At 31.5% G+C, this 26,970-nt stretch overlaps 1 protein-coding gene across 2 annotated transcripts in view; it reads right to left on the reverse strand.

Annotated features, from left to right (window-relative positions):
- FMN2 (formin 2) overlaps window positions 1-26,970 on the reverse strand; it is a 446,111-nt gene that overhangs the window by 99,888 nt on the left and 319,253 nt on the right. For both annotated transcript variants that reach the window (XM_051993530.1, XM_051993529.1), the window contains one exon: window positions 3,288-3,380. In XM_051993530.1, the coding sequence (XP_051849490.1) occupies window positions 3,288-3,380 (93 nt within the window). The remainder of the gene's footprint in view (window positions 1-3,287; window positions 3,381-26,970) is intronic.

Genomic DNA, 26,970 nt, shown 5'->3' on the forward strand with positions numbered 1-26,970 from the left:
ATTGAGAGGCCAATGATGAATGGAAAAGGAAAGGAACGTTTATGATGCAATAATGGTGGTAGATGACATGAAATCCCATCTCAAAGTGGGACAACCTTTAATGGTTACCTCTGCTTCCCTTTTCCTATTAGCTCTGTTTTTCTTTCTTGCTCTCATTCTTATTCCCTCTTTTTCTTCCTTATATCATTACAGAATCTATATCTTTAAAAGGTTAAGAGAAAAAATAAAATAAAACTGAACAACCATTTGGAAAATAAGAATCTTCATTTCCTGTAATGCATGCAAGAGAATGAATCACCATTCACTTATTTTGTCATAAGCTATAGATATCTAATTAACAATTACTTTCATCAAGGAGTTAAATTTTACTGTTGTGCATCATTTCCAGCTATGCATAAAAAATACTGACTTTTTATTTTGTTTTTGCAATTTAACTAAATAGACAATATTTCCTTTTTCATGAAAAAACAAATAAAAAATCATTACTCCCTTAACAGTTGTTACTTCTTTAATATTTTAAAGGTATATCTTCAAATCGTTTCTAGAGCACTTAACATATTCTGAAAACATTATATGTACATTTCAAATTTTGAATCTTCATCCTAAACAAAATCATTTCACATAAATGAACAAAGTTCAGGTTTTGTCATTCTTCCTAATATTCTTCCAATATAGTCTTAGTTTCAAGTTATTTGAAAACATTATTTTGATTATTATAAAATAATCATTATTATTATATAAAGATTGACCTAACTCCTACATACAAAATTCTGTTTTATATGATTTAATAATGAACTCTAACTGGAAACATTTATTGATTATGTTTATATAAAATAACAACAGCAACAACAAAGCCCTTAGAAAAATCAGTCTAGTCCAAAAGCCTTTCAAACAAAAATATAACTTCATTCCTATATTGTGAAAACAAAAAAGATTTAAAATGCAAAATATTTAATGTTATTTTGACATAGTAATTATATATTAATATACATATTTAATATAGCCAGAGAAGATTTATTTTCATCTTTCATCTTTGAATGATAAAAGCAATTTCAAAATTAATTTGTAAACAGTTAGAAAACATACCAACATAATAATCCAAACTTCCTGCCCCAAATTTAATTGTCACATAGTAGTAATAAAACAATAGTATTTTCCTTTTTTTTTGATATGCTTAAATATTCCACAACACAATCAACAAATGAACATGCTCATCACTATTCAGATCCTTATCAACTCTGAAATATGAAATGAGCTCAAAGATTGCAGAGAATTCAGAAAAGAACCTGAAAGATGATCTTAAAATCTGGAAAATAAAATACATAAAGATAACTTTTTTTCTGGAACAACTTGTTTGAACATTTGTTCAAATTAAAATTTAATCCATTATCATAAACCTTAACACCTGGTGTCCACTGATTTACTTGCTACAAGTTATTTTGATTTTCATTTAACCAAGTATAGATTTAATCTATGGAATAAATTATTGTTATCAATAGAAAGTAATTCTTTATGGAATCTGGAGATATGGCATAGTGGTTTGAGAAGCCAGGAATACATGGCTTTGTTACCTGTCTCTGTGGCCATATGACTGTGGACAAATTAAAACAATTGCTTAGAGGGCATGTCCTAAGTAACTCTGTAAAATTTTCATGAATTCATTTGTATTTGACAAAATAATTTCCATTCAAAAAGTTCCTTAAACTGAAGAAATCATAGAAACAATCTACTCCTTTCCTCCCTAAAGGAAACATTACAAAGAAGTTTATTATTTCCTTTAAAATAATAGGAGACAGCAATAAGAAAATCTGAATACCTGGCCTGGAAAAGACAACATTCTGTTTATTGTATAAAGTACATGAAGTTTGAGTAACATGGAGGTCGAGATTGTACATTTGCAAGTGATAGTTAGTGAGTAATTTTAGGTGAATTCACATTGCTTGCTTTCTCTTAAATCAGTTAACTTGATTAAAGATTTCAAGTTCTGATACCCAAAAATGCAATGCAAATTGAAATGAAGAAAGGGCATGACCCATCAAGAATACCACTAGATGGATAAAATAAAGTCATTCTCATGTCCCACAATGCTATTTATAGGTTATGCAGGACACTAGTGCTTATATCAGAAACTTGTGATTTTGGACAAAATTGAATTTTAAGAAATTGTAAGTTTTCAAGCTCTACACTCTTTGAAGGCAGAAACGGTTTGGTTTGTATTATCTTGTTTTTGTCCTATTATCCCCAGCACCTAGTATGGTGTTTTATACATAAGAGGTACTTAATAAGTACTTGTTATAATTAAATGACAGTATGCAACTTAAAATTATATTCACAATGACACACAAAACTGAACTCATTTTGATAGTTTTCATTAAATATAGTCTTTTATCCTAGAAAGAGGGAAAACTGCATCTTAGTCAAATTTTTGTTGCTAATGCACTGTATAACATCATCAGATAACCTTGGTAAAACATAACTGTGAATGAAGTCATTCGATATCATTCTGCTCTTTGCTCTCATTTAGAAAAATTCTTGAAGCACCATAAATGTTCCCAGAAGATGAAAGGATGATTATCTTTGGAGTAGCATTCTAGTAGTTGAATTGTATCAAGTCATGGATACTCCTATTAAATCATAAATTTCAAACCATAGGATTTCTCAACATAAAATTACTTTTTTGGAGATGAAGACAACAAACTAAACTTTGAACATTTCTTTTATATCTCTGAGTTAGAATTCACTCCATGCTTAATTTAGAGGAATGTAGGAAGAATAAATATGATAAAAGCATTTTTGAGTTCCCTAGGAAAAGTATTAAATAAATACTGTTATTAATATTTTATTGAAACAAAATATGAAAACAAAATATTGAAAAAAATTCAATGATGTAAAAGATTTTACATGTTCTTTTAGTGCAGTGTTCTGACCATATGAAATCAGTCATTGGATATAGGTCAGAAATTTAGCTGTAATTTTTCAAGAAAAACTGAGTTCTTTAAGATGTATAAATTTTTTTAATATATTTTATAACATATTTATAATGTATAAACAAAGCCATGAAAGCCAGTGACATTATTTTTTCTGTCTTTTAAAAATAAGAATCATACAAAAAAACATACACCTAGCAAATTATTTTTCTCACATTTTCTTACTGTGACTCATGATTAAATTTAATTCTTAGCTTTTTTTAGGCCAAAATGTTCTCTTTATCAATATCAATAAACAGACTTTTTTCTACCTTTTTCTTAACAACAAAAGAGAAGGTAAAATAATTTCTCATTGTTTACCTTGAAAAATGAAATGCTCCATACTTTCTTTGAAAGGTTGGATGTGCTCCTCTAGGGACATCTGATAAACTTTTCCTGCTTCAGTTTCACAGGCTGAAATTAACAAAAGAATTGTTTAGAATGGTAAATGAATGAATAAAAATATTTTCAAAAATTTATTATCTAATGTTACATGATCTGGTTAGCTATGCAAACTAATTTATTTTTTACTCATTTCACTGAAGCATTTTAATAGGGAAAAACAATTTCAGTAGAGTCATTTAGTGGGATATTCACATTGTCTAAAAAGCAGTGTAGTGTGTGTGTGTGTGAGTGTGTGTGTGTGTGTGTGTGTGTGTGTGTCTGTGTATGTATGTACAGAAAGAAAAGGTAAATGTATTTTCACCCATTCTGGGGAAAAGGCCCAATTGCTAATTCCTTCTCTATTAAAAACATGATCTAATCCAAAATTTTCTAAGAAGAATCTAGTATGACAAAAAATTCTATATAATTTTATAATTCCTATGGTGAGGAAAATAAAAATTACTACTGAAAAAAGCTCTGAATTAAGATTTGCTATTTGCATAATGGCAATCTATAATATAAAAGCAAAAAACAAAACAAAACAAAACAAACCCCTGAAAATCAAATGTACCTTGATAGCCAATAGCTTAAGTCAATGAATACCCCATATAGTATTTTCAGTATAAGCAAAACTTTTGAAGTAAAGATATCAATCATCCCAGAAACTTAAGTACCTTAGATATATAAATTTCTCACAGAAATCTCAAGGCAAAAGGACTTCCACTAGGTGATGTAATTTTCTTTCTAATTTAACAAGGGAATTTAGAAGGTAGAAGGGGAAAAAAAAGGTTTTGTATTAATATAACTTATTTTCCCTCCATAATATAGGAAAAGCATTGTAGTATAGTCTGAATTGAGGCAATCATAATTACAATTCTAATACCTCATTTGTTTGGAAAATGACAACTGACATAATTTGACCTACAAAAAAGAATCAGATATGGAATAGCAATTAATTTGAAGACCAAACATTGTTTGTATCAATTTTCTATTGCATATTATAAAATGAATAAAATAAAAGTTTATCTTGAAGCTCAGAATGTTTAGTTTTGAGAAGTGAAAGCTTAGTTGGGGTATGAAAAGAAGGAGGATATGATCAAGATCTTCAAATATTTTAAGGACTTTCAAGTGAAAATTTATTTTTGTTCTGTTAAAGAACTCTACCAAGTGTGGAAGTTGCAAGGCAGATTTTGACTTATTATAAGGCTGATTTTTCCAGCCAATAAATCAAATCTAATTGCCAATTTGATAATTTCTTCATCAATGGAAATAGTCCAATGAGCTTGAGTGAGTAACTATCGGATATTATGAAAATGAATCATATTCGTGGAAGGATGAAAGTGGGAATAGATTAGGTGACATTTAGTTACAAGGAACGCTCACCCCATCAAAATAAAGACCTACCTAAAGAGATCAAAATCATATAAAAACAGTTTCGGGTACATATCATTCCTGTTGTCTTGCCTGTACCTTGAATTTTGCTGAGGATCTTTTCAATGATAATATTTTAGTACTTTAATTCAAGTACAGTAATTATTTGATCCATCCATGCAAAAACTGCTAAATATAAAGTGTAGAATATTAAATGTATAAGAAGAACATGTCCTTTCCTTTTAACACACAAAGCAAACAGTCTGGTTTGGGTATTCAAAAATTTGTGCCTAGAATATTACAATATCATTATTTTGAAATTTTGACAGTTTTTGTTTTTATTTTTTGAAATTGTTTTGTTTTCCTAATTATGTATAAAAGCAATTTTAACAATCATTTTAAACAAATTTCACTTGTTTCCCCTTTTCTTCCTTTTTCTCCTGTCCTTACTTCAAAGGACAAGAAATTTGATACAGATTGTACATGTATAAGTCATGCAGAATAATTTCCAAATTAGCCATGTTGCTAAGAAAAAAAAAAAAGCCAAATAAAAACAAACAAAAAATAAAGTTTAAAAAGTATGTTTTTGTTTTTGTTTTTGTTTTTTTTGCTTTCTCAGACTCAGACTTGTTGGAATCCTTACTAACTGTTAACAAATTAGAGTTGATCTAATCTTGCAAGAAGATGTTTTGGGCAGAACCTGAAACAAGGTACTAAGTAGAACTAATTAATACAAGGCTTGTGTCCACACCTTTACTCATTGGAGTTCAATGAGTTCACACCTCCCTTGAAGTTCTTTGGGCCAGAGAGCACTATGGGAGAAAACCCATAATCCCTCTATCTCGTATCCCACAATTCCTCCCTCTTGTATAAAAGAAACAGACACAGAGCACTTTGGGGGATTTTCACCGGAATGGCATGAAGAATGGAGCTGGCTGGAGACTGAAGAAAGCAGAGGCAGAGGCTGAAGGACCAGACCTTTGGATTTAAAGACATTCGAAGAGAGCTCTTGGAACCAAGCAGAGAGATAGGCCTCTAAGCTAACCGGGCTATATTGGAGATAATAAAAGATCTGAACTTTTATCACCCGGCTGCGTTTTGAGAAGAAAAAGATCACAACATTTTGGCGCCCGAACAGGGACAGATTCAGATCCATCTGAACTAGATCACAACACAGACTCAGTTTTCTCTCTGGAAATGGATAGCAGTTTTTATCATAAGGCTCTCAGGATTATCTTGGATCATTGTATTTCTTTTTCTTTCTTTCTTTTTTTTTGATCATTGTATTTCTGAGAATAGGTAAGTCATTCCTGATCATCATGCCATATTGCTGTTAATATGTACAGAGTTTTTCTGGTTCTTCTCACTTAAATTTGCAACAGTTAGTATAAATATTCTCATGTTTTTCTGAAGACAAACCTCTCATAATTTCTTATAGTATAGTAAAATTCCATATACCACAACTTTTTCAGTCATTCTCTAATTAATGGATATCCTCGTACTTCCCAATTCTTTGTCACCACAAAAAGTTATCAATATTTTTAGTTGTTGTCAATATTTTTGTACATAAATTTTTTTTTAGGATACAGATCTAATACTGATATTGCCAGGTCAAAGGGTATGCACAATTTTATAGCCTTTTGTGCTTTGTTCTCCAATGGTCTCCAGAATGTTCACAGTATCACAAAACAGTGCATGTATCCTAATTTTTCCATATCTCATCCAACATTTTTCATTTTCCTTTTCTACAATATTAGGCAATATGATAGGTATCACAGTTGTTTTAATTTGAACTTCTCTAATCAAAAGTGACTTGTACATTTTTATATAACTACAGAAAGCTTTGATTTATTCTTCTGAAAAATGCCTGTTCATATCCTTTATTAATTAGAGAATGAAATGTTGTTGTAAATTTGACTCAGCTCTCTACATTTGAGAAATGAGATCTTTAGTAGGAGCAATTGCTGTAATTCCCCCTCACCCCCATTTATTTTGCTTTCCCTCTAATCTTGTTACATTGACTTTGTTTATATAAAATATTTTTTTAGTTTAATATAATCAAAATTATCTATTTTATATCCTGTAATGTTCTTTGTCTCTTCTTTGGTCACAAATTCTTCCCTTATCCCATAGATCTGACAGGTAAAATATTCCATGCTGCCCTAATTTGCTTATGATATTACCCTTTTTTGTCTAAATCACTTGTCCATTTTGACTTTATCTTGGTATATGGTATGAGATGCATACTTAGTTTCTGCTAAAAGGCTTTCCTCTTTTCCCAGTAATTTTTGTCAAATAGTGAGTTTCTGTCCCAAAAGCTTGGATTTTTAGGTTTACCAAGCACTATTACTATGTTATGGTCATTTACTACTGTAAAATGTGTACCTAATAAATTCTACTGATCAATCTATCTATTTCTTAGCCAATATCATATTATTTTGAAGAATTATTACGTTGTAATACAGTTTGAGATATGGTACTACTAGGCCACCTTCCTTTACATTTTTTCTCATAGATTCCCTTGATAAATATTCTTGATCTTTTGTTCTTCCAGATTAAATATATTATTTTTTTTTATTTTGGTCTAAAAGACAAAGCTTTTGGTAGTTTAATTGATATAGCACTAAATAAATAAATTCAATAGAATTGGCATTTTTATTATACTGGTTTGGTCTACCCATGAGCAATTAATATTTCTTCAAATGTGCAGTTTTGGCTTTATATGCATGAAATATGCTATACATGGGTTCATATAGTTCCTGGCTTTCTCCTGGCATGTAGGCTCCCAAGTATTTCATATTATCTTTTGGGGGAGAGGCAATTAGAGGTAAGTGACTTATCCAGGGTCACACAGCTAGGAAGTATTAAGTGTCTGAGGCCAGACTTGATTCAGGTCTTCCTGACTGCAGGGCTACTGTTCTATTCACTGCATCATCTAGCTGCTCCTGCATTGTCTACAGTTATGTTAAGTAGAATTTCTCTTTCTATGTCTAGCTGCTGGATTTTGTTGGTAAAATATAGAAATTCTGTTTGTGGATTTATTTTTTATCTTGAATTGTTGCTGAAGTTGTTAATTATTTCAACTAGGTTTTTTTTTTTTTGTTTTGTTTTGTTTTGTTTTTAATTATTTCCCTAGGATTCTCTAAGTATACTATTATATCATCAACATGGAAAATTATTCTAGTACATATTAAATAAAAATGGTGATAATGGGCATCTTTGCTTCACCCTTAATCTTATTAGGATCAAGTTTTTTCCCTTCAGATAAAGTTTGATGATGGTTTTAAATATATGGTATTTAGCATTTTAAGACAACTTTATTCCCATGTTTTCTAGTGTTCTTAAGAGGAACAAGTGTTGTATTTTGTCAATAGCTTTTTCTGCATCTATTAAAATAATCAGATAATTTTGTGGATTTTGTTATTGGTATGATCAATTATATTGATAGTTTTTCTAATATTCCATCAGTTCTACATTTCTGGTATAAATCCTACCTAGTCATATAGTATAAACTTTGTAAAATATTACTGTAAAATTCTTGCAGTTTCTATTTCTACATAGTTTAAATTTTAACCTGTATCTCCTTCTCTTCTCTTTCCCTACCAGAAAGTCATTCCAAATAACAAATATATTTTAAAGAAGACAAAAGAGAGAAAAGAACAAATCAGCAAAAGTAATCAATGCACTGAAGGAAAAAAAAGTGAAAATATAGACAATTTACAACCATGAAACTTCTATGACTGTAAAGAAATAGGATTGAGGGATCTTCTCACATCTATTCCTTGTAATTCACAACATCTTTTTTCCCCTTAAATTTTGTGATGATTGCTCTTTCAATTTACATTGTTGTAGTTCTTGTGCATACTATTTCCTTGCTCCCAGTTATTTTAATCTGCATCAGTCTATGTAAATTTTCCTATACTTCTCTATATTAAACATATTTTTAGCTTTTTTCAGCACAGTAATATATCATTACATTCATATATGTACTTTTAAAAAACAATTCTTCAATCAATGAGGAACTATTTTCTCTTCAGTTCTTAGTTATCATAAAAGTACTTTTGTAAATATTTTGGTTTATTTGGGGACTTTCTTATTTCATGATCTTATTGGACATATATCTTAGAAGTAAAATCACTAGATAAAAAATATGACATTTCAGTAATTCAAAATTCCTTTCCAAAATGGATTTTTATTAAAAATAATAGATAATTTTCAACATTCACTCTTTCAAAAACTTGCGTTCAAATTCTATTTCTCCATTTCTCTTTCCTAGATGGCAAGTAATCCAATATATGTTAAATGTACGTGATTCCTCTATACATATTTCCACAATTATGCTGCACAAGAAAAATCAGATCAAAAATGAAAAAAAAGAGATAAAGAAAACAAAATTCAAGCAACAACAACAAAAAGTGAAAATACTATGTTGTGATTCACACTTAGTCCCCACAGTCTGAGTGCAGATGCTCTTTTCAACACAAGAACATTGAAACTGGCCTGAATCACCTCACTGTTGAAAAGAGCCATGTCTGTCAGAATTAATCATTGTATAAATGTGTTGTTGCAGTGTACAATTTTCTTCTACTCACTTCATTTAGCATCACTTCTTGTAAGTTCTCCAGGTCTCTCTGAAATTATTCTGCTGATCATTTATTATAAATAATAATATTCCATAGCATTAATATGCATAGCTTATTCAACCATTACTTAACCATTATCCAACTGATAAGCATCCACTCTGTCTCTAGTTTCTTGCCACCACAAAAAAGGCTGCTAAAAACATTTTTGCACACATACTTCCTTTTCCCTTTTTATGATCTATTTGGGGATACAGGCCCTTAGAGACATTGTTGGATCAAAGGATATGCACAATTTGATAGCTCTTTGGGCATAGTTCCATATTGCTCTCCAGGATGGTTGGATCAATGCACAATTCCACCAACAATGTATTTGTGCCCTATTTTCCCCACATCCTCTCCAACATTCATCATTATCTTTTCTTGTCATAGCCAATCTGAGATGTCATAGTCAATCTGAGGTGTGTAGTATTATTTCAAATTTGTCTTAATTTGTATTTCTCTGATCAATGATGAATTATAGCATTTTTCATGACTATAAATGGTTTTAATTTCTTTATCTGAAAATTGTTCATATTCTTTTACCACTTATCAATTGGAGAATGGCTTGAATTCTTGTAAATGTGAGTCAATTATCTATATGTTTTAAAAATGTGGCCTTTAACAGAACACTTGGATGAAATTTTTTTTCCCTAATTTATTGCTTCCCTTCTAAATTTCTCTGCACTGGTTTTGCTTGTACAAGAACTTTTTAACTTAATATAATCAAATATATACATTTTGCATTCCACATTGTACTCTATTTCTTCTTTGACCATAAATGCTTCTTTTCCCACAGATTGGAGAGAAGTACACTATTCTTTGTTCTTCTAATTTGTGTATAGTATCTAAATCATGAAGCCATTGTGATCTTATTTTGGTATAGGGTGGTAAGTGTGAGTCAATGCCTAGTTGCTGTTATACTAATTTCCAAGAAAATGATTTTAATATTCACAACATCCTATCCCTACAAATGTATTCATGTGTCTACCTTCAAACAGTCCTTCCAAAATTGACTATTCTTAAATTTTTTTTATCACATTTGACAATTATAATAAATCTCAAATAAGGAAAGAGAAGCTTATTTCTCAGGGAAAAAGATAGTTGTGATTAGAATGTCTCAAGATGCTCTAAATTATTATTGTTGTTATTATTGTAATTATTATAATCATTATTTGCTTTTTGCTGAGGCAATTGGGATTAAGTGACTTGCCCAGGATCACACAGCTAGGATTTGTTTAGTGTCTGAGATTAAATTTGAACTCAGGTCCTCCTGATTTCAGGGCTGATACTCTATACACTGTGCCACTTAGCTGCCCTGCTCCAAATTATTTCAAGTTAATAGAATTAAATTTGTTTTGGGGACAAAACAGTCAGATACTCAGGTTGGCATTCAAGCCACATTTAACTTAAAAAAAATTGTTTAGATAAAGAAAATATACTAAAAACACTTTAGAAGAATTTTCCTAGCTTCATAATTGTACATCTTCTAATAAGCACTTTGATGTCAGAGTGGAAAAAAATTCAAATTGGCTAATTAGTTTTCAGTATAGAAATCACAAAACAGATGTCATTTCAGTGAGCTTTTGTATAGATCTATGTTAAATAGTTTTTATTCTTCCCAAGTCACATATTTTCACTAATATTCCATTTGAACCTTTAAATTAGCATCCCTAAAAGTCAATCAATACTTATTTTTATCTTCAAGATCTCTAACTTGCATCAATGCAGGCAGTTAATTTACTGATGGATCCATAGAAATGTTTGGAATATGAATAAATCAAATTCTCAACTGCTTTAGAAAACTATGAGAGTTAAAGACAAAGAAGAATCATATCTAAATTTTTAAATAGTCTATATTTGCTTTTTCTGATGATGGCCTCACTTTTTCTAATGTGTAAGGAAGAGTCTAATTTATAAAAATAAAAGCCTTTCCCAATGAAAAAATGATCAAAATATATGAATAGTTTTCAAATAAACTAAAATATTTATAGTCATATTAAAAAACTTAATGCATTAATGATTGAATAAGTACATATTAAAACAATTTTGACAATGCTACCTCATATTTATTAGATTGACTAATGGGCCAGGAAAGGAAAATATCAAATATTGGAGGAAATGTGAAAAAAATGAGATATTAATGCCTTGTTGGTGGAATTGTGAACTGATTCAATCATTCTTTAGAACAATTTGGAACTAGGCCCAAAGAGCTACATAGTCATGTATACCTTTTGACCCAGCAATATCACTATTAGACATGAATACCAAAACATATTTAAAAAAAAAAAAGGAAAAGATCTTTTACATATGAAAATATTTGTAGCACCTCTTTTCTCAGGACAAATAATTGGAAAATTAAATTCAAGAATTTTAGACCCCTTCCCAAGATCAAGATACATGAAAAGAAAGCTTAAATATAGATAATTCATTTTATATAATTCTGTGAGACTTGCAAAGCATTCTCCACACATAAATTTTGTGTATTAAGTTGTGGAAGTTCTTGAATTTAATTTTCCACCTATTTTCTTTCAAACAAGTATATATGCATTAAGCAAAATGTGTGAACCTTATGTTATTTTTGACACATGTACATATTGCAAAGTTATATTTTAACATTTTAATTTTGTATAAACTGTTATCTCTGCCAGGATTATAAACTGGTTATATAGGAAGTATTTAAAAAATGCTTGTTGATGGAACTCTTGAAAGCAGAGGATTCTTTTTTTTTTTTTTTTTGTATCTAGATTTTTATTTATTTATTTTTTTGTTTAAAATATAGAACTGGAATTGATTGGCAGATCCTCTGACCAGCAATTCTATAAATTCATATTAACTGACATCATTTTGGCTATAATTATCAAATCCCCATTAAGCCTTTGTTTTGATCTCAAACTTCCTTGAAAATTGGGGAAAGAGTAGAATCATAGATTCAGCAAATTGTTGCTAATTCAGAAGCCAAAATTTTCTACTAAAATAGATTTTTAAAATAAGTTAGCTAAAATAATTTTGCCATTTTTCTTCTATCCTACAATTTAACCAGATTATTAGATCATCAGCTTTTTTTATTGATTATTTCTTACAACTGAATAAATACACACTACTCAGTCAAGAAGCATTTACTTTCTTTGCCTGTAATCTGTGTATGTTTATTATTCATCCTTTATTTAGTAATGTCTTGACTTTCACATGAATTGGATTTATTTTTTTTTCTTTCTTCAGCTCATTTTTTTTATTATAACTTTTTATTTACAAGACATATGCATGGGTAATTTTTCAGCATTGACAATTGCAAAATCTTTTGTTCCAATTTTTCCCCTCCTTCTCCTACTCCCTCCCCCAGATGTCAGATAGACCTATACATGTTAAATAAGTTACAGTATATTTTAAATACAATATATGTATACATATCCATATAGTTATTTTGCTGCCAAAGAATTGGACTTTGAAATAATGTACAATTAACCTGTGAAGGAAATAAAAAATTCAGGCGAACAAAAACAGAGGTACTGGAAATGCTATGCTCGCTGGGTATAGCTGTTCTATTCATTATTAAACAAATGAAACTGATGTGGTTCGTCTCGTTGTTGAAGATAGCCATATCCATCAGAATTGATCATCATATAGTATTATTGTTGAAGTATATAATGATCTGGTGCTGCTCATTTCACTCAGCGTCAGTTCATGTAAGTCTCTCCAGGCCTTTCTGAAATCATCTTGCTAGTCATTTCTTACAGAAAAATAATAGTCCATAACATTCATATACCAATTTATTCAGCCATTCTCCAATTGATAGGCATCCACTAAGTTTCCAGTTTCTGGTCACTACAAAGAGGGCTGCCACAAACATTTTTGCACATACAGATCCCTCTCCCTTCTTTAAGATGTCTTTGAGATATAAGCCCAGTAGTAACACTGCTGGATCAAAGGGCATTATGCACAGTTTGATAACTTTTTCAGTATAGTTCCAAATTGCTCTTCAGAATGGCTGGATGTATTCATAATTCCACCAACAATGTATCAGTGTCCCAGTTTTCCCACATCTCCTACAACATTCCACATTATCTTTCCCTGTCATTCTAGCCAATCTGACAGTTGTGTAGTGGTATCTCAGAGTTGTCTTAATTTGCATTTCTCTGATTAATAATGACTTGGAGCAACTGATACATTTTTGGTGGAATTATGAATACATCCAGCCATTCTGGAGAGTGATTTGGAACAATGCTCAAAAAGTTGTCAAGCTGTGCATACCCTTTGATCCAGCAGTGTTATTACTGAGCTTATATCCCAAAGGGATTTTAAAGAAGGGAAAGGGACCTATATGTACAAGAATGTTTGTGGCAGCCCTCTTTGTAGTGGTCAGAAACTAGAAACTGAGTGGATGCCCATCAATTGGAGAATGGTGGAATAAACTGTGGTTTATGAATATTATGGAATATTATTGTTCTTTAAGAAATGACCAGCAGGATGATTTCAGAAAGACCTGGAGAGGTTTACATGAACTGATGCTGAGTGAAATGAGCAGGACCAGGAGATCATTATATATTTCAACAAGAATACTATATGATGATCAATTCTGATGGACGTGGCTATCTTCAACAATGAGATGAACCAAATTCCAATAGAGCAGTAATGAACTGAACCAGCTACAACCAGTGAAAGAACTCTGGGAGATGACTATGAACCACTACATAGAATTCCCAATCCCTCTATTTTTGTTCTCCTGCATTTTTGATTTTCTTCACAGGTTAATTGTATACTATTTCAAACTCTGATTCTTTTTGTACAGCAAAATAACTTTTTGCACATATATACATATATTGTATTTAACTTACATTTCAACATATTTAACATGTATTGGTCAACCTGCCATCTGGGGGAAGAGATGGGGGAAGGAGGGGAAAAGTTGGAAAAAAAGGTTTTGCAATTGTCAATGCTGAAAAAATATTGTAAATAAAAAGCTATAATAATAAAAAAAACAATGTATCAGTGTCCCAGTTTTCCCACATCCCCTCTAACATTCAGCTATCTTTCCCTGTCATTCTAGCCAATCTGACAGGTGTATAGTGGTATCTCAGAGTTGTCTTAATTTGCATTTCTCTGATTAATAATGACTTGGAGCATCTTTTCATATGACTAGAAATAGTTTCAATTTCTTCATCTGAAAATTGTCTGTTCATATCCTTTGACCATTTATCAACTGGAGAATGGCTTAATTTCTTATAAATTAGAGCCAATTCTCTATGTATTTTATATATCAGAACCTTTGAATGCAAAAATGTTTTCCCAGTTTATTGTTTCCTTTCTAATCTTGTCTGCATTAGTTTTGTTTGTATAAAAGCTTTTCAATTTGATATAATCATTTTTTTTTATTTTGTGATCAATAATGATCTCTAGTTCTTCTTTGGTCACAAATTCCTTCCTCCTCCACATGTTTGAGAAGTAAACTATCTTATCTTCTTCTAATTTATTTACAATCTTCTTCTTTATGCCTAGATCATGAACCCATTTTGATCTTATCTTGGTGTACAATGTTAAGTGTGGGTCAATGCCTAGTTTCTGCCATACTAATTTCCAATTTTCCCAATTTCTTAGCCAGTACCAAATGATTTTAGTAACCGCTGTTTTATAATATAGTTTTAGATCAGGTACAGCTAGGCTACCTTCATTTGATTTTTTTTTAAATTAGTTTCCTTGAAAGTCTTGACCTTTTGTTCTTCCAGATGAATTATTATCCCAAAAGCTGGGTTCTTTTGGTTTGTCAAACACTAGATTATTAAAGTTATTGACTATTTTGTCCTGTGAACCTAAACTATCAACTGATCAACTAGTCTATTTCTTAGCCAATTCCAAATGGTTTTAGTAACCACTGTTTTATAATATAGTTTTAGATCAGGTACAGCTAGGCTACCTTTATTTGATTTTTTTTTTATTAGTTCCCTTGAAAGTCTTGACCTTTTGTTCTTCCAGATGAATTTTGTTGTTATGTTTTCTAAGTCATTAAAATAGTTTTTTGGGAATCTGATTGGTATAGCACTAAACAAATAGATTAGTTTAGGTTGTATTGTCATCTTTATTAAATTTGCTCGACCTATCCAAGAGCACTTAATATTTTTCCAAATGGTTATATCTGCCATTATTTGTGTGGAAAGTGTTTTGTAGTTTTGCTCATATACTTCCTGAATTTCTATTGGCAGATAGATTTCCAAATATTTTATACTATTGGCAGTTACTTTAAATAGAATTCTCTTTGTAACTCTTTTTTGTTAGTGATATATAAGAATGCTGAAGACTTATGTGGGTTTATTTTGTATCCTACAACTTTGCTAAGTGTGTGGATTATTTCTAATAGCTTTCTACTAGAATCTCTGGGATTCTCTAAGTATACCATCATATCATCTGCAAAGAGTGATAATTTAGTTTCCTCACTACCTACTCTAATTCCTTTAATCTCTTTCTCAACTCTTGTTGCTGAAGCTAGCCTTTTTCCTTTTTTACCTCTAGCTTTTTGTTGAATGTAGTTTTTATTGCATCATGATCTGAAAAGAATGCATTTTCTATTTCTGTTTTTCTGCATTTAATTTTGAGGTCTTTATGTCCTAATATATGCTCAATTTTTGTGTAGGTTCCATGAACTGCTGAGAAGAAAGTGTACTCCTTTCTGTCTCCATTCAGTTTTCTCCAAAGATCTATCATACCTACGTTTTATAATATCCTACTTACCTCTTTAACTTCATTCTTATTTGTTTTGTGGTTTGATTTATCTAATTCTGAGAGTACAGGGTTGAGAGCTCCCACTATTATAGTTTTGCTGTCTATTTCTTCTTGCAACTCACTTAACTTCTCCTTTAGGAAGTTAGATGCTATACTACTTAGTGCATATATGTTTAGTACTGATATTGCTTCATTGTCTATGCTACTCTTTAGCAAGATATAGTTTCCTTCCTTATCTCTTTTAATTAGATCAATTTTTTCTTTTGCTTGATCTGAGATAAGGATGGCTACTCCTGCTTTTTTGACTTCACCTGAAGCATAATAGATTCTGCTCCAACCTTTCACCTTTATTCTGTATGTATCACCCTGCTTTAAATGTGTTTCCTGTAAATAAAATATTGTAGGGCTCTGGCTTTTGATCCAGTCTGCTATCTGCCTCAGAAAGCAGAGAGGATTCTGAGGTTTTTTTTTTTTTTTTTTAATGAATATAATTCCTCTCCTTTAGAATTTTATATTTTACTGAATATCTCACTTCTCCTATCCTCCATATCTCCTATGTATGAGAAAATATTATGCATATAGCCACTTAAAATTAAAATAATGAAAACTTAGGAGAGACTTTTAACATTACCTAAGGTGACTTTCTGTCCACATTGTAACAATTCATTTTACAATATATCTGAGACATTGTTATCCAGGCACTATATGAACTGATTTCATTTATGGTATGGCTTATTAAATAGGTCTTGTTCAATGTATGGAAATCATTATAAGAAAATTCCTCGCATAGTCTTTACATACAAGAAATTATATGGACTTTATAGCAGGAAACATTTGGGGAATATATAGTTTTTGGTTTTTGGAATGAATACTAATTTTTTTTAACCTTTTACTTAAGTTATCAGATCAAATTAAATGAGCACTTTAAAGGAACTCAATAGTTTCTAATGTGGCTTCTACCATTTTTTAAGAAAGTTGTTCCCAATATTGAGTTAAATGGTATATCTCCAAAACATCCACTGACACCAATTCTGTCCTCTAAAACAACATACAATAAAGCTTACTATTTTTTTCCTATGAGAATATTCAATCATTGTGCTCTAATTGAGTTTATTCTCCTGCAAGACAAATATTCTCAGCTGCCTCAAATTCATCATGTGAAATAGTTTGTAATACTCTCAACATTCTGGCCATTCTTCTCTGAATGTTCTTTACTTTGTAAATGTGTTTCTCCAATTGCAATATATAGAACTAAATAGAAGTTTTCTATATGGTCTGACCAATGAAAAGAACCATAAGACTACTACTTTCTTTGATACTTTTTAATGAACAGATAGCTCTGATCTGCAACTTAAGTAAAAAGTTTAAAAAAAAAAACATGCTGTATGATTCATTCCAAAAATAAAAAATCATAAATTCCCCAAATACTATCTTATTATAAAGGCCATATAATTTCTTTTATGTAAAGACTATGCAAAAGCTTCTCTCTTTCTATACATTGAACAAAACTTATTAAATAAGCTAGAAGATAAATAAAATCCAAAAAGGCAAATTTGAGTATTTAAATTTTAACATTGGATTTTTGTTCATGGAGCATTTGCTGACTTCAAGCAATAGAATGATTCAGAAATTCCTGTTTGTGACTGGAGTCCTAGTCATTCTAAATTTTTGTCATACTGTGTGACATATTTCTGGCTGCTATTCTCTACTTTCAAGGTTAATTTATAGATGTATTTCTTAACAGATTCCAAATTCTATAATCTTACAAAACATGGAATCATTAGCAATATTTTGAAAGCCAGTGATAGGCTTTTAGGAAAAAATGCATTGTAGTGAAATTCAAGTATTAATTTTTAAAATACTTGGATTTGGCATTACTAGCTAATTCCAATCTTATAGTATTTTATTGTTTTAAAGACATTTCTAGTACAAAAGGACTTTGTGCTAGAGGGCTAATTTTGGAAACCACATGTTCTTCAAATATAATGGGTAATCTAACCAGGGGAGGTAGAAAAACAGTAATAACAACAATAAGACAACAAACAAAACAGCAGCAGCAGCAGCAACAACAAATCACAAAAACAAAATGTTTTAGATGGTCATATTAAAAATACATTTCTAATATCATCCACAGCTAAAATATGACATGTATTCCTATCACCATGCTATTAATGCCACCACTATCAGATTTTCATATAAAACAATGTACTTTTACTTGAACTTGTCATTTTTACTAGTATCTTATATTGATACGAGTCATTGTTAAATATTTATTTTTAAACATACAGATATTATTTCACTGTATTACTCACCTGAAAAGGGCAGGAACTTTGGAGAAGTATACTTGAAACAAGGTGTTAACTCAGTGAAATTAAGATAATGATTCTAGTTTACATGTATTTAGTACTTAATATAGTTCCACAAGATTGACTCCTATTCTACGAGATTGACATCTATGATGATATACTTATGATAAGAGTATATAAGAGCCAACAAGGACTGGAAGAGAGACATTCTATCTCCCATCATTGTGGTAGCTCTCCTGCCTTCCTGAATTTTGGGAGAGACTGGTTTAGACCAGGAGACTGAAGGAGTTAATAAAGACTTGGGAATTTATCCCTGAATATTCTCTTGGTGATTATCCTGTTGAAAACAAAGTTGGTCATGAGACCTCCAGAAAGCTAACTAGAGCATTACACTCACCCTCCTCATTTTTTCTCCCAACCATTTTCTTCTCTTTGCCTGTGCTCATGCTCTGCATGGATTACAATATATCTCTATTGTAGGACATATCTGTTATTATCGATTTCCTTGTGTAATATATTCATTTACTTTTGTGCATGTTGTTATCCTTATAAGCATATAACCTTCTTGAGGGTTAGGGCTCTTTCATGCTCAACTTTTTACCTCCAGTTGTTATCTAGATATCTTGCCTTTAGTATGTGATTAATAATATTTTCTTCATTGAATTGAAGTCACAGCTCAGATCCTAACCACTTTTTATGTTAGAATCTTCTGTGATTTTCTTAAGTAAAAACTCTATGATAATTAGAAATATAAGATTTGGATAGGGAATAGAATTAACTCTCATGGTTTCTGTTTGAATTATTAATTTCACCAAAAGACCACTGAGTTAAAGTTAAAGGGTGCTGCCTCTCCCTGCATGCCTCAAAGAACCAGACTCCATTCCCTTTGCCTAAAATGTTACAAAATGGGAATGTTAGTCAATCATCATATGAAAATTATGATAGAAGTAACAGTATGAATGGAAAAAAAAAAGAGATGTGTGATAGGCATGAAAAATATTTCCAGACACAAACTCTTTCCCTGACTAGGAATAAGTGCACTGAACAGGATCTGAATAGCTAATTATGAAGCATAGTGTTTTAAAATACAATGCTGAATAGCTTATTTAAAGCACAGAATACATGAGACCAAGAACCTGTGTGAGTTGGATTTGATTCATGGATTTGTCTCAAAATACAGGAATGATAATTTCTTGAACAGGTTTGGAGAACATCTAATAATAAGCAGTAAAAAAAAAAAAAAGTTTTTCCTACTATTCTGAAATATAATCCAAATAGTTTTCTATTTAAAATAAAACATAAAGCTTTTTTTGTAGTAGCAAGGAATTGGCAATTAAGTGGATGCCATCAGTTGGAGAATGGCTGAATGAGTTAGGGTATATGAAATTAATTCAATATAATTGTTTCATAAGAAATGATGAACAAGCTGATTTCAGATAAGCCTGGAAAGACTTACATGAGCTGATGCTGAATGAAGTGAGCAAAACCAAGAGAATATAACACATAGTAACAAGATTATGTGATGATCAACTGTGATACACTTGGCTCTTTTCAATGATGAAGTAATTCAAGAAAATTCCAATAGACTTGTGCTGGAAAGAGCCATTTGCATCCAGAGAGACAACTAGAGGTTGAATATGGATCATACATAGTATTTTCCCCTTTTTGTTGTTGTTTGTTTGCTTGTTTTGTTTTTCTTTCTTGTGTTTTCCCCCTTCAGTTTGGTTTTTCTTGTGCAGCATGATGAATATATTTAGAGGAATTGTACATGTTTAACCTATATTAGATTGCTTGATATCTTGGGGAGAGGAAAAGAGAAAGAGAAAAAAATTGGAAATTAAGGTTTTGCAAAGATGAATGTTGAAAACTTTCTTTGCACATATTTAGAAAAATAAAATACCATTAAAATGTGAAAAAAGTATGAAGAAGAAAACTACCCATGCAATAACTACAATTTATATAGTGCTTTAAATTTTGTAAAACTCCTATATAATATGTAATTTATATTGATATATATCTATGAACAAATATATATATATATATGCACACATATATATGTGTGTGTTTGTATAAAATCAATTTATCTGTCTAGTTTGATGTTAAATTCCTGTGATAGAGATTTCAGTATTATCTCCACTTTACAGAAGAGAAAACAGATTAAGAAGGATCAATGTCAGTATCTATGACAATAGAACTACTAAATATCTCTGGATTGAAACTCTGATTGTCATGATTTCCATGTCCAGTATTTTTTTCATTATATCATCCATTCTATCATTTATTAACAAAATAAATTCAAGAGAGAATAACTTCCCATATAGGAATAATAACAATAGAAAAATAATTCAATGCAAATTTAATAGGAAATTAAATTGAAAGGAAAGCCAGTATTATGATTCATGGTCTCAGACTTCTATATAGAAATTAGCTATAATGGTCATTTTATTATTTTTATTGCAAGGTATATTTCTCAAATTATTTGGATTTATGTCTATTTAGACAAAGAGTATTTTTAGTGCACAGAGTGCAGATAGAAGCTAAAGTGAACTAGAAATTGTAATTCAAAGATGTGGATTTGATCTCATAAGGTATCACTGAGAATTGGTGGAATGACATCCATTAGAAGAATAGGGCTCTGGATAGCATTTTCAAGAGATATCACCAGACCAGCAAAAGAGGTAGAATAAAAGGGAACAGTCAAGCTAAGTTTATTCTCAATATTACCCTTTTATCAATATAAAAAAATTTCAGACAGATTGGTGACAAGGAAATCTAAGGTAAAACCATAATGGGTGATTTCTCAAGCCTAAAAATCAGTTCATTACATAGACATGATATCAATGCAAGAATTTCTGGGAATTTACCAGTAGCTTTGTTACTCTGATCATAGAGCAGGATTATGAAATCAATCCTGGCTGTGATCACTGATTCAAAGGCAGCTTTTACACCAGACTTGTAATCAAGTGAGTCTCCCTTGAAAAATACTAGTTCCCTAAACATGCAAAATATAAATAATGTGAGAAAGATTACTTGATTATAGTAGACTGAGGCAATACAATAAAAATGATAATAATACTTCATTTAATTTACTTGTTAGTCCACACCAACTAAACTACCAAAGAATCACTCTATGGAGCAACAATAGAAAAATAATGAAATTATTTGCAGGAACAAAAGATTAAGAATTTTAAGGGAAATAGTGGGGAGGAAAGTCAATGAAGAGGGCTTTGCAGTAACAGATATCAAACTATATTACAAAGTGGAAATTATCAGAGTAATTAGCTTCTATTTAGAAAAATAGATCTGTAATTAGGGACACAATATACAGAATTGAAGGAAAAAAAAAAAAACACTAGACAGTTGTCTAGTGTTCCATAAAAATAGTGATCCAGGCTATTCAAGATTTTCTATCTAAAACAACAACAACAACAACAATAATAATACCTTGAAAACTGAAAAGTGTTCTGATAAAAATTAGACTTAGACCAAAATTTCACATAATATACCAAGATAAACTTTTATATATTTAATTACTTAGCTATAAAAGATCATATCATAAATGTATTAGAAGAGGAAAGAAGAAACTACCTTTCAGATTTCTAGAGAGGAATCAAATTCATACCTAAATAAAGTATAGAAATAATCACAGAAGGAAACAAAAAAAAATGTTTATATAAAATATTTTATTTTGCACAAATAAAAACAATGAAGCTCTGATCAGATGATAAAGGGATAACTGGGGGAAATCTTTGCTGCAAGTTGCTCTGATAAAAGTGTCACTTTCAGGCCATATAGGAATTGATGAAAATGTATAAGAATAAACTCTTTTCTCCAATTAACAAATAGTCAGTGAAAATAACTAAGAAGTTCTCAAGTTCTAAGATGTTTAAGCTATCATTAGCCACATCAAGAAAAAATATCCCAAGTGATTAAAAATTATAGAATGAGAAATATAATTAACCCTGAGGTTCTACTTTGTACTCATTGGATTAACAAAATTGAAAAAAGAGAATAATATTAAAAGGGTTGAAGTAAGAAAGAGATTGATATACTACTGTGCTTAAAATCTGTGAAAATATATACCAATTCTAAAAAAAAATTTGAATTAGTTCCAAAAACACACTAAATTGTATGTACCTTTTTATCCAGTACACACACACAAACACACACATACACACACACAATCATTTTTCATTGTAGCCTAAAACTAGAAAGTAAGAGAGTGCTGACCTACCAGAGAATGGCTAAATAAACTTGAGGTATATAAAGGAAATATAATATCATTGTGCTCTAGTGATGAAATAAGAGAATGTCAGAGGAATCTGTGAAGACTGCTATGATCTGGTGTGGACTAAAGTGAGCACAATCAGGAGTATAATTTACAAAGTAACATTATAGAGAAAAATAACAGTGAAATATTTTTGGACTTTTATTAATGAATTTGCCATTTATTTCCTTTCAGAAAAGTGATGGTCTCAATATCCAGAATAAGATCCATATTTTTGGACAGGGTCAATATGAGAATCTGTTTTGCTTGACTATGCATATTTGCTACAGAGGGTTTTTTTTCCAACTAGGGCAAAAGGAAAAACAGGAAGAGAAAATAAATGCTATTTAAAATATAAATTTAAAGTAAAACAAAAGAAACCTATAATTAAAGGGGTGGGAGAGCATTGTGTATTAAAAAGATTTACTTCTATAAGGAAATCAAGAAACCTGAAAGGAAATGGGATATACAGTAATGAGCATTTGGGAGAAGGCCAATGAAAACCCAAATAGAAGCAATATTGTCATTAGAATATAGCATAGACCACCTGGCAAGAAAGGAAAACACACACACACACACACACACACAGAGTTCAGGAAACAAATCACAAACCAGGAACTATGGCATAATATAATAGTGATGAGGGACTTCAATTTTCCAGACATTTACTGGAGTTGTTTGTCTGCCAGAAGCAAAAAGTTAATCATTTCTTTATTTTTTCAAGTAAAAATTTCATCCTCCAAAATTCTGAAGAATCACCAAGAGGAATTCTATTCAGGATCTAAGTCTACCAAACCAGGAAGACTTGGTAGCAGACTGAATTATAAAACTTGGGGCAGAGGCAAAAAATGAATCTTCTATCTCAGAGTTTATGACTGAGAAGTAGAAAAAAATAAAAAAAAAGTTCTAACATGTACTCCAGATTTCTGGATTTGAGAAAGTCTAAATTTAAACTTTAACAGGGGAAAGTAGTCCAAGGAAGATAAAAGAGAATTTCAGAAATGAAGTTTTGACGATAGAAAGAAGATAAATAAAGGGGTGAGCTATGAGAGGAAGGAGAAAGATAGATAGTAACAGAGAAATAAAGAGAGAATGCAAAGCATTGTGTTAATAAGCACTTTATGAATATTAAATCAATTTATTCTTACAACAACCTTGTGAGGTAGGTGCTACTATTACTCTTACTTTACAATTAAGGAAACTGAGGCAGAAAAGTGATTTTCCTAAAGTTAATCAGTTAATAAGAATATCAATCAGATTTGGATACAGGTTTCTTCTGTACTATGGCACAGTTCAGACAGTACACTGGGCCTGGAATCAGGAAAACTCATCTTCCTGAGTTCAAATATGACCTCAGAAACTTAATAGCAATGTGACCTTGACTAAGTCACTTAATTCTGTTTGGCTCATTTTCCTTATCTGTAAAATGAACTGGAAAAAGAAATTACAATGACTGAGGATTAGATTTCAGAAAAGACACTTGCAGAAGACAAGAATTTGAGAGTAAATAGAAAATCATAGTGTAATCCTGCAAGGATAATGTGAGGAATGTTAAAACTCAGAATAAGCTGTGACAAGTGTAAGAAAGCACTCATAAAATTATTATAGGAAGAAGATGAAAATATAAAATATATTTGGAAGACATTGGTAAGGAAGATGAAAATATCACTTTCTTGGAAAGATGATAATTAACAAAAGAAAGGAGTTATAGCTAATCAATCCTTAATTTTCTTGTTTTTTTTTTCTGTGAAGACAAATGAAAAAAGAAGAAATTCATTCCAGAGAGTTAATATTTACAAGAACAGTGATAATAAGAGTGTTATCTTGAAGACATGTTTAAGTTCAAATCACCTAATTCAAAAACCTCATAATTAGATATTGAAATAACTAGTGAATTTTATTGCTGAACTATTGTCCTTGACTGTTGTAAGGAAGTAGAGAATAGAAAAATCATAAGATTAGAGAATGGCAAAAACCCAGTTTATCAACCTCTCCTCCCCCCTCAAAAAATTATATGGAAAGAGAATAAAGTCTGTAAAATACCAGCAGACTAGATTTAAATTTCTGAAAATTTTAGAAATATTAAATAAGGTGTTAATAAAAGCAAAGGGAACAAGGGTCTCGGTCTTGGATTATTTTCACCATTTGTCAACTTTGTTCCTATACATGTATTGTTGAATGAAGGTAAAGACAAACACATGACTATTATGCCTGGACCCACTGCAAATTTATGTCACATAAACTCAATGAGGCCCCTACTAATGCTAAGCAATCTGATTATAGTCACCTTATTAGTTCACTATCCCATTTTGGGCAGTAGATATTCCTAATCTTTTCATCCCTTCACAATCCTCTCATGGAACCTTTTCTATCAACTCCCCCAAAGCCTCATATGTTATACATAAAATCAATATCATTTTCTGTAACCTCTCTCTCTCTTTTCCTCTTGCTTTTCTCCTATCATTCAGCTGCCTTCTACTATTATTTTATCCTTTAACATGATAAACTGGATTTTTTTATCTTCTCCAACAAATTTTACTTATTTTCAATCTATTCTCTACTGGCTCCTTTCCTACTATCTACAAAGATGCCCATGTCTCCCTTACACTGAAAAAAAACAAACAAACAAACAAACAAAAAACCCTTACTTGGACTTCCGGTTAAGATGGCGGAGAGGAGGCACACAGCTGTGTAAGCTCCGTGCTTTCTCTCACTATCCATTTCATTACAAGCCTCTGAATTAATGCTTGACTGAAAAAAAAAAAAACCCACAAATAGTTACCAAGAGAAGCCATCCTTGAGATTCGCCAAGAAAGGTCTGTCTTGACTGGAGGGCTGGGACGGTTTTAGATGGGGTGCAGGCGGCGGGCAGCGGCAGTGAGAGCAGGGGAGCAGACTGGAGAGGGGATGGGGAGTGATCGCAGCCATCTCTGTGGGGAGAGCTTCGCTACAGGATTAGATACTTTGCTCCAGCAGCAAGTTAGCAGCCCACCAGAGAAGCTAAAAACACCGGGGCTGAAGAATACAACCCCAAACAGCTGGAGTCTCTCGGGACCTGGCCGCCCCTCCTTCCTCCCTCCAGTGACTCAGCACGCTCTGGGATCTCAGAGCGCAGGCGCAGCACAGTCAGGCTAGTGCCTCACTGCTGCCCCCCCACAGTCTGGAAAGGAAGCTCGGTAACACCTCCCAGCCACTCCCCCAAAGAAAGACTCCAGTTTTTTTCTGTTTTTCTTTGCTAGTTTGTCTTTGATTATTAGACAGAGCAAGAAACTGAAGAGGACTTTAACCCTTGACAGCTTCTATACAGATAGAGAGCAGACTCTAAATCCTGAGGAGACTAAAAACAGACAGTCCCCAGGTGAATCCCCAAAGGAGGAAATCATCTGTTCCTCAGCACAGATGAACCTCATAGAAGTAATTAAAAAGGCTCTCACAAGGGAGCTAGAAGAAAAATGGGAAAAGCAGAGTGAGGCTTGGCAAAAGGAGAGGGAAGCTTGGGAAAAGGAGAGGGAGGCTTGGCAAAAGAGCCTGGAGAAGTCAGTTAAAGAGAGAGTGGATAAAGAAGTAAAATCCTTGAAAAATAGGATTGGTGAACTGGAAAACAAAATTGGCGAAATGGAAAAAAATTCCACAGAACAAAAGAACTCAATGGGACAATTAGAAAAAGATTTTTAAAAAGTGAGTGAAGAAAATATTTCACTGAAAATCAGAATTGAACAATTGGAATTGAATGACTCGAGGAGACAAGAAGAATCAGTCAAGCAAATCCAAAAAAATCAAACAATGGAAAAGAATGTGAAATACCTTCTGGGGAAGACAACAGACCTGGAAAACAGATCCAGGAGAGACAATCTGAGAATCATTGGACTCCCAGAAAAGCATGATGAAAAAAAGAGCCTGGACACTATTTTCCAGGAAATTATCAAAGAGAATTGCCCAGAAGTCATAGGAACAGAGGAAAAAATAAACATTGAAAGGATTCATTGATCACCCACTGAAAGGGATCCTAAAATCAAAACATCAAGGAATATAGTGGCCAAATGCCAGAACCCTCAGACGAAGGAAAAAATATTGCAAGCGGCTAGAAAAACCCAATTCAAGTATCAAGGAGCCACAATAAGGATCACCCAGGATCTGGCAGCATCCACATTAAAAGATCGAAGGGCCTGGAATATGATATTCCGAAAGGCTAAGGAACTTGGTATGCAACCAAAAATAACTTACCCAGCTAGAATGAGCATCTTTTTCCAGGGAAGAAGATGGACATTCAATGAAGTAAGCGAATTTCATCTATTTCTGATGAAAAAGCCAGAACTTAACAAAAAGTTTGATCTACAAATATA

Source organism: Antechinus flavipes, chromosome 4, assembly GCF_016432865.1.
Source record: "Antechinus flavipes isolate AdamAnt ecotype Samford, QLD, Australia chromosome 4, AdamAnt_v2, whole genome shotgun sequence".
In the NCBI taxonomy this organism is placed as follows: domain Eukaryota; kingdom Metazoa; phylum Chordata; class Mammalia; order Dasyuromorphia; family Dasyuridae; genus Antechinus; species Antechinus flavipes.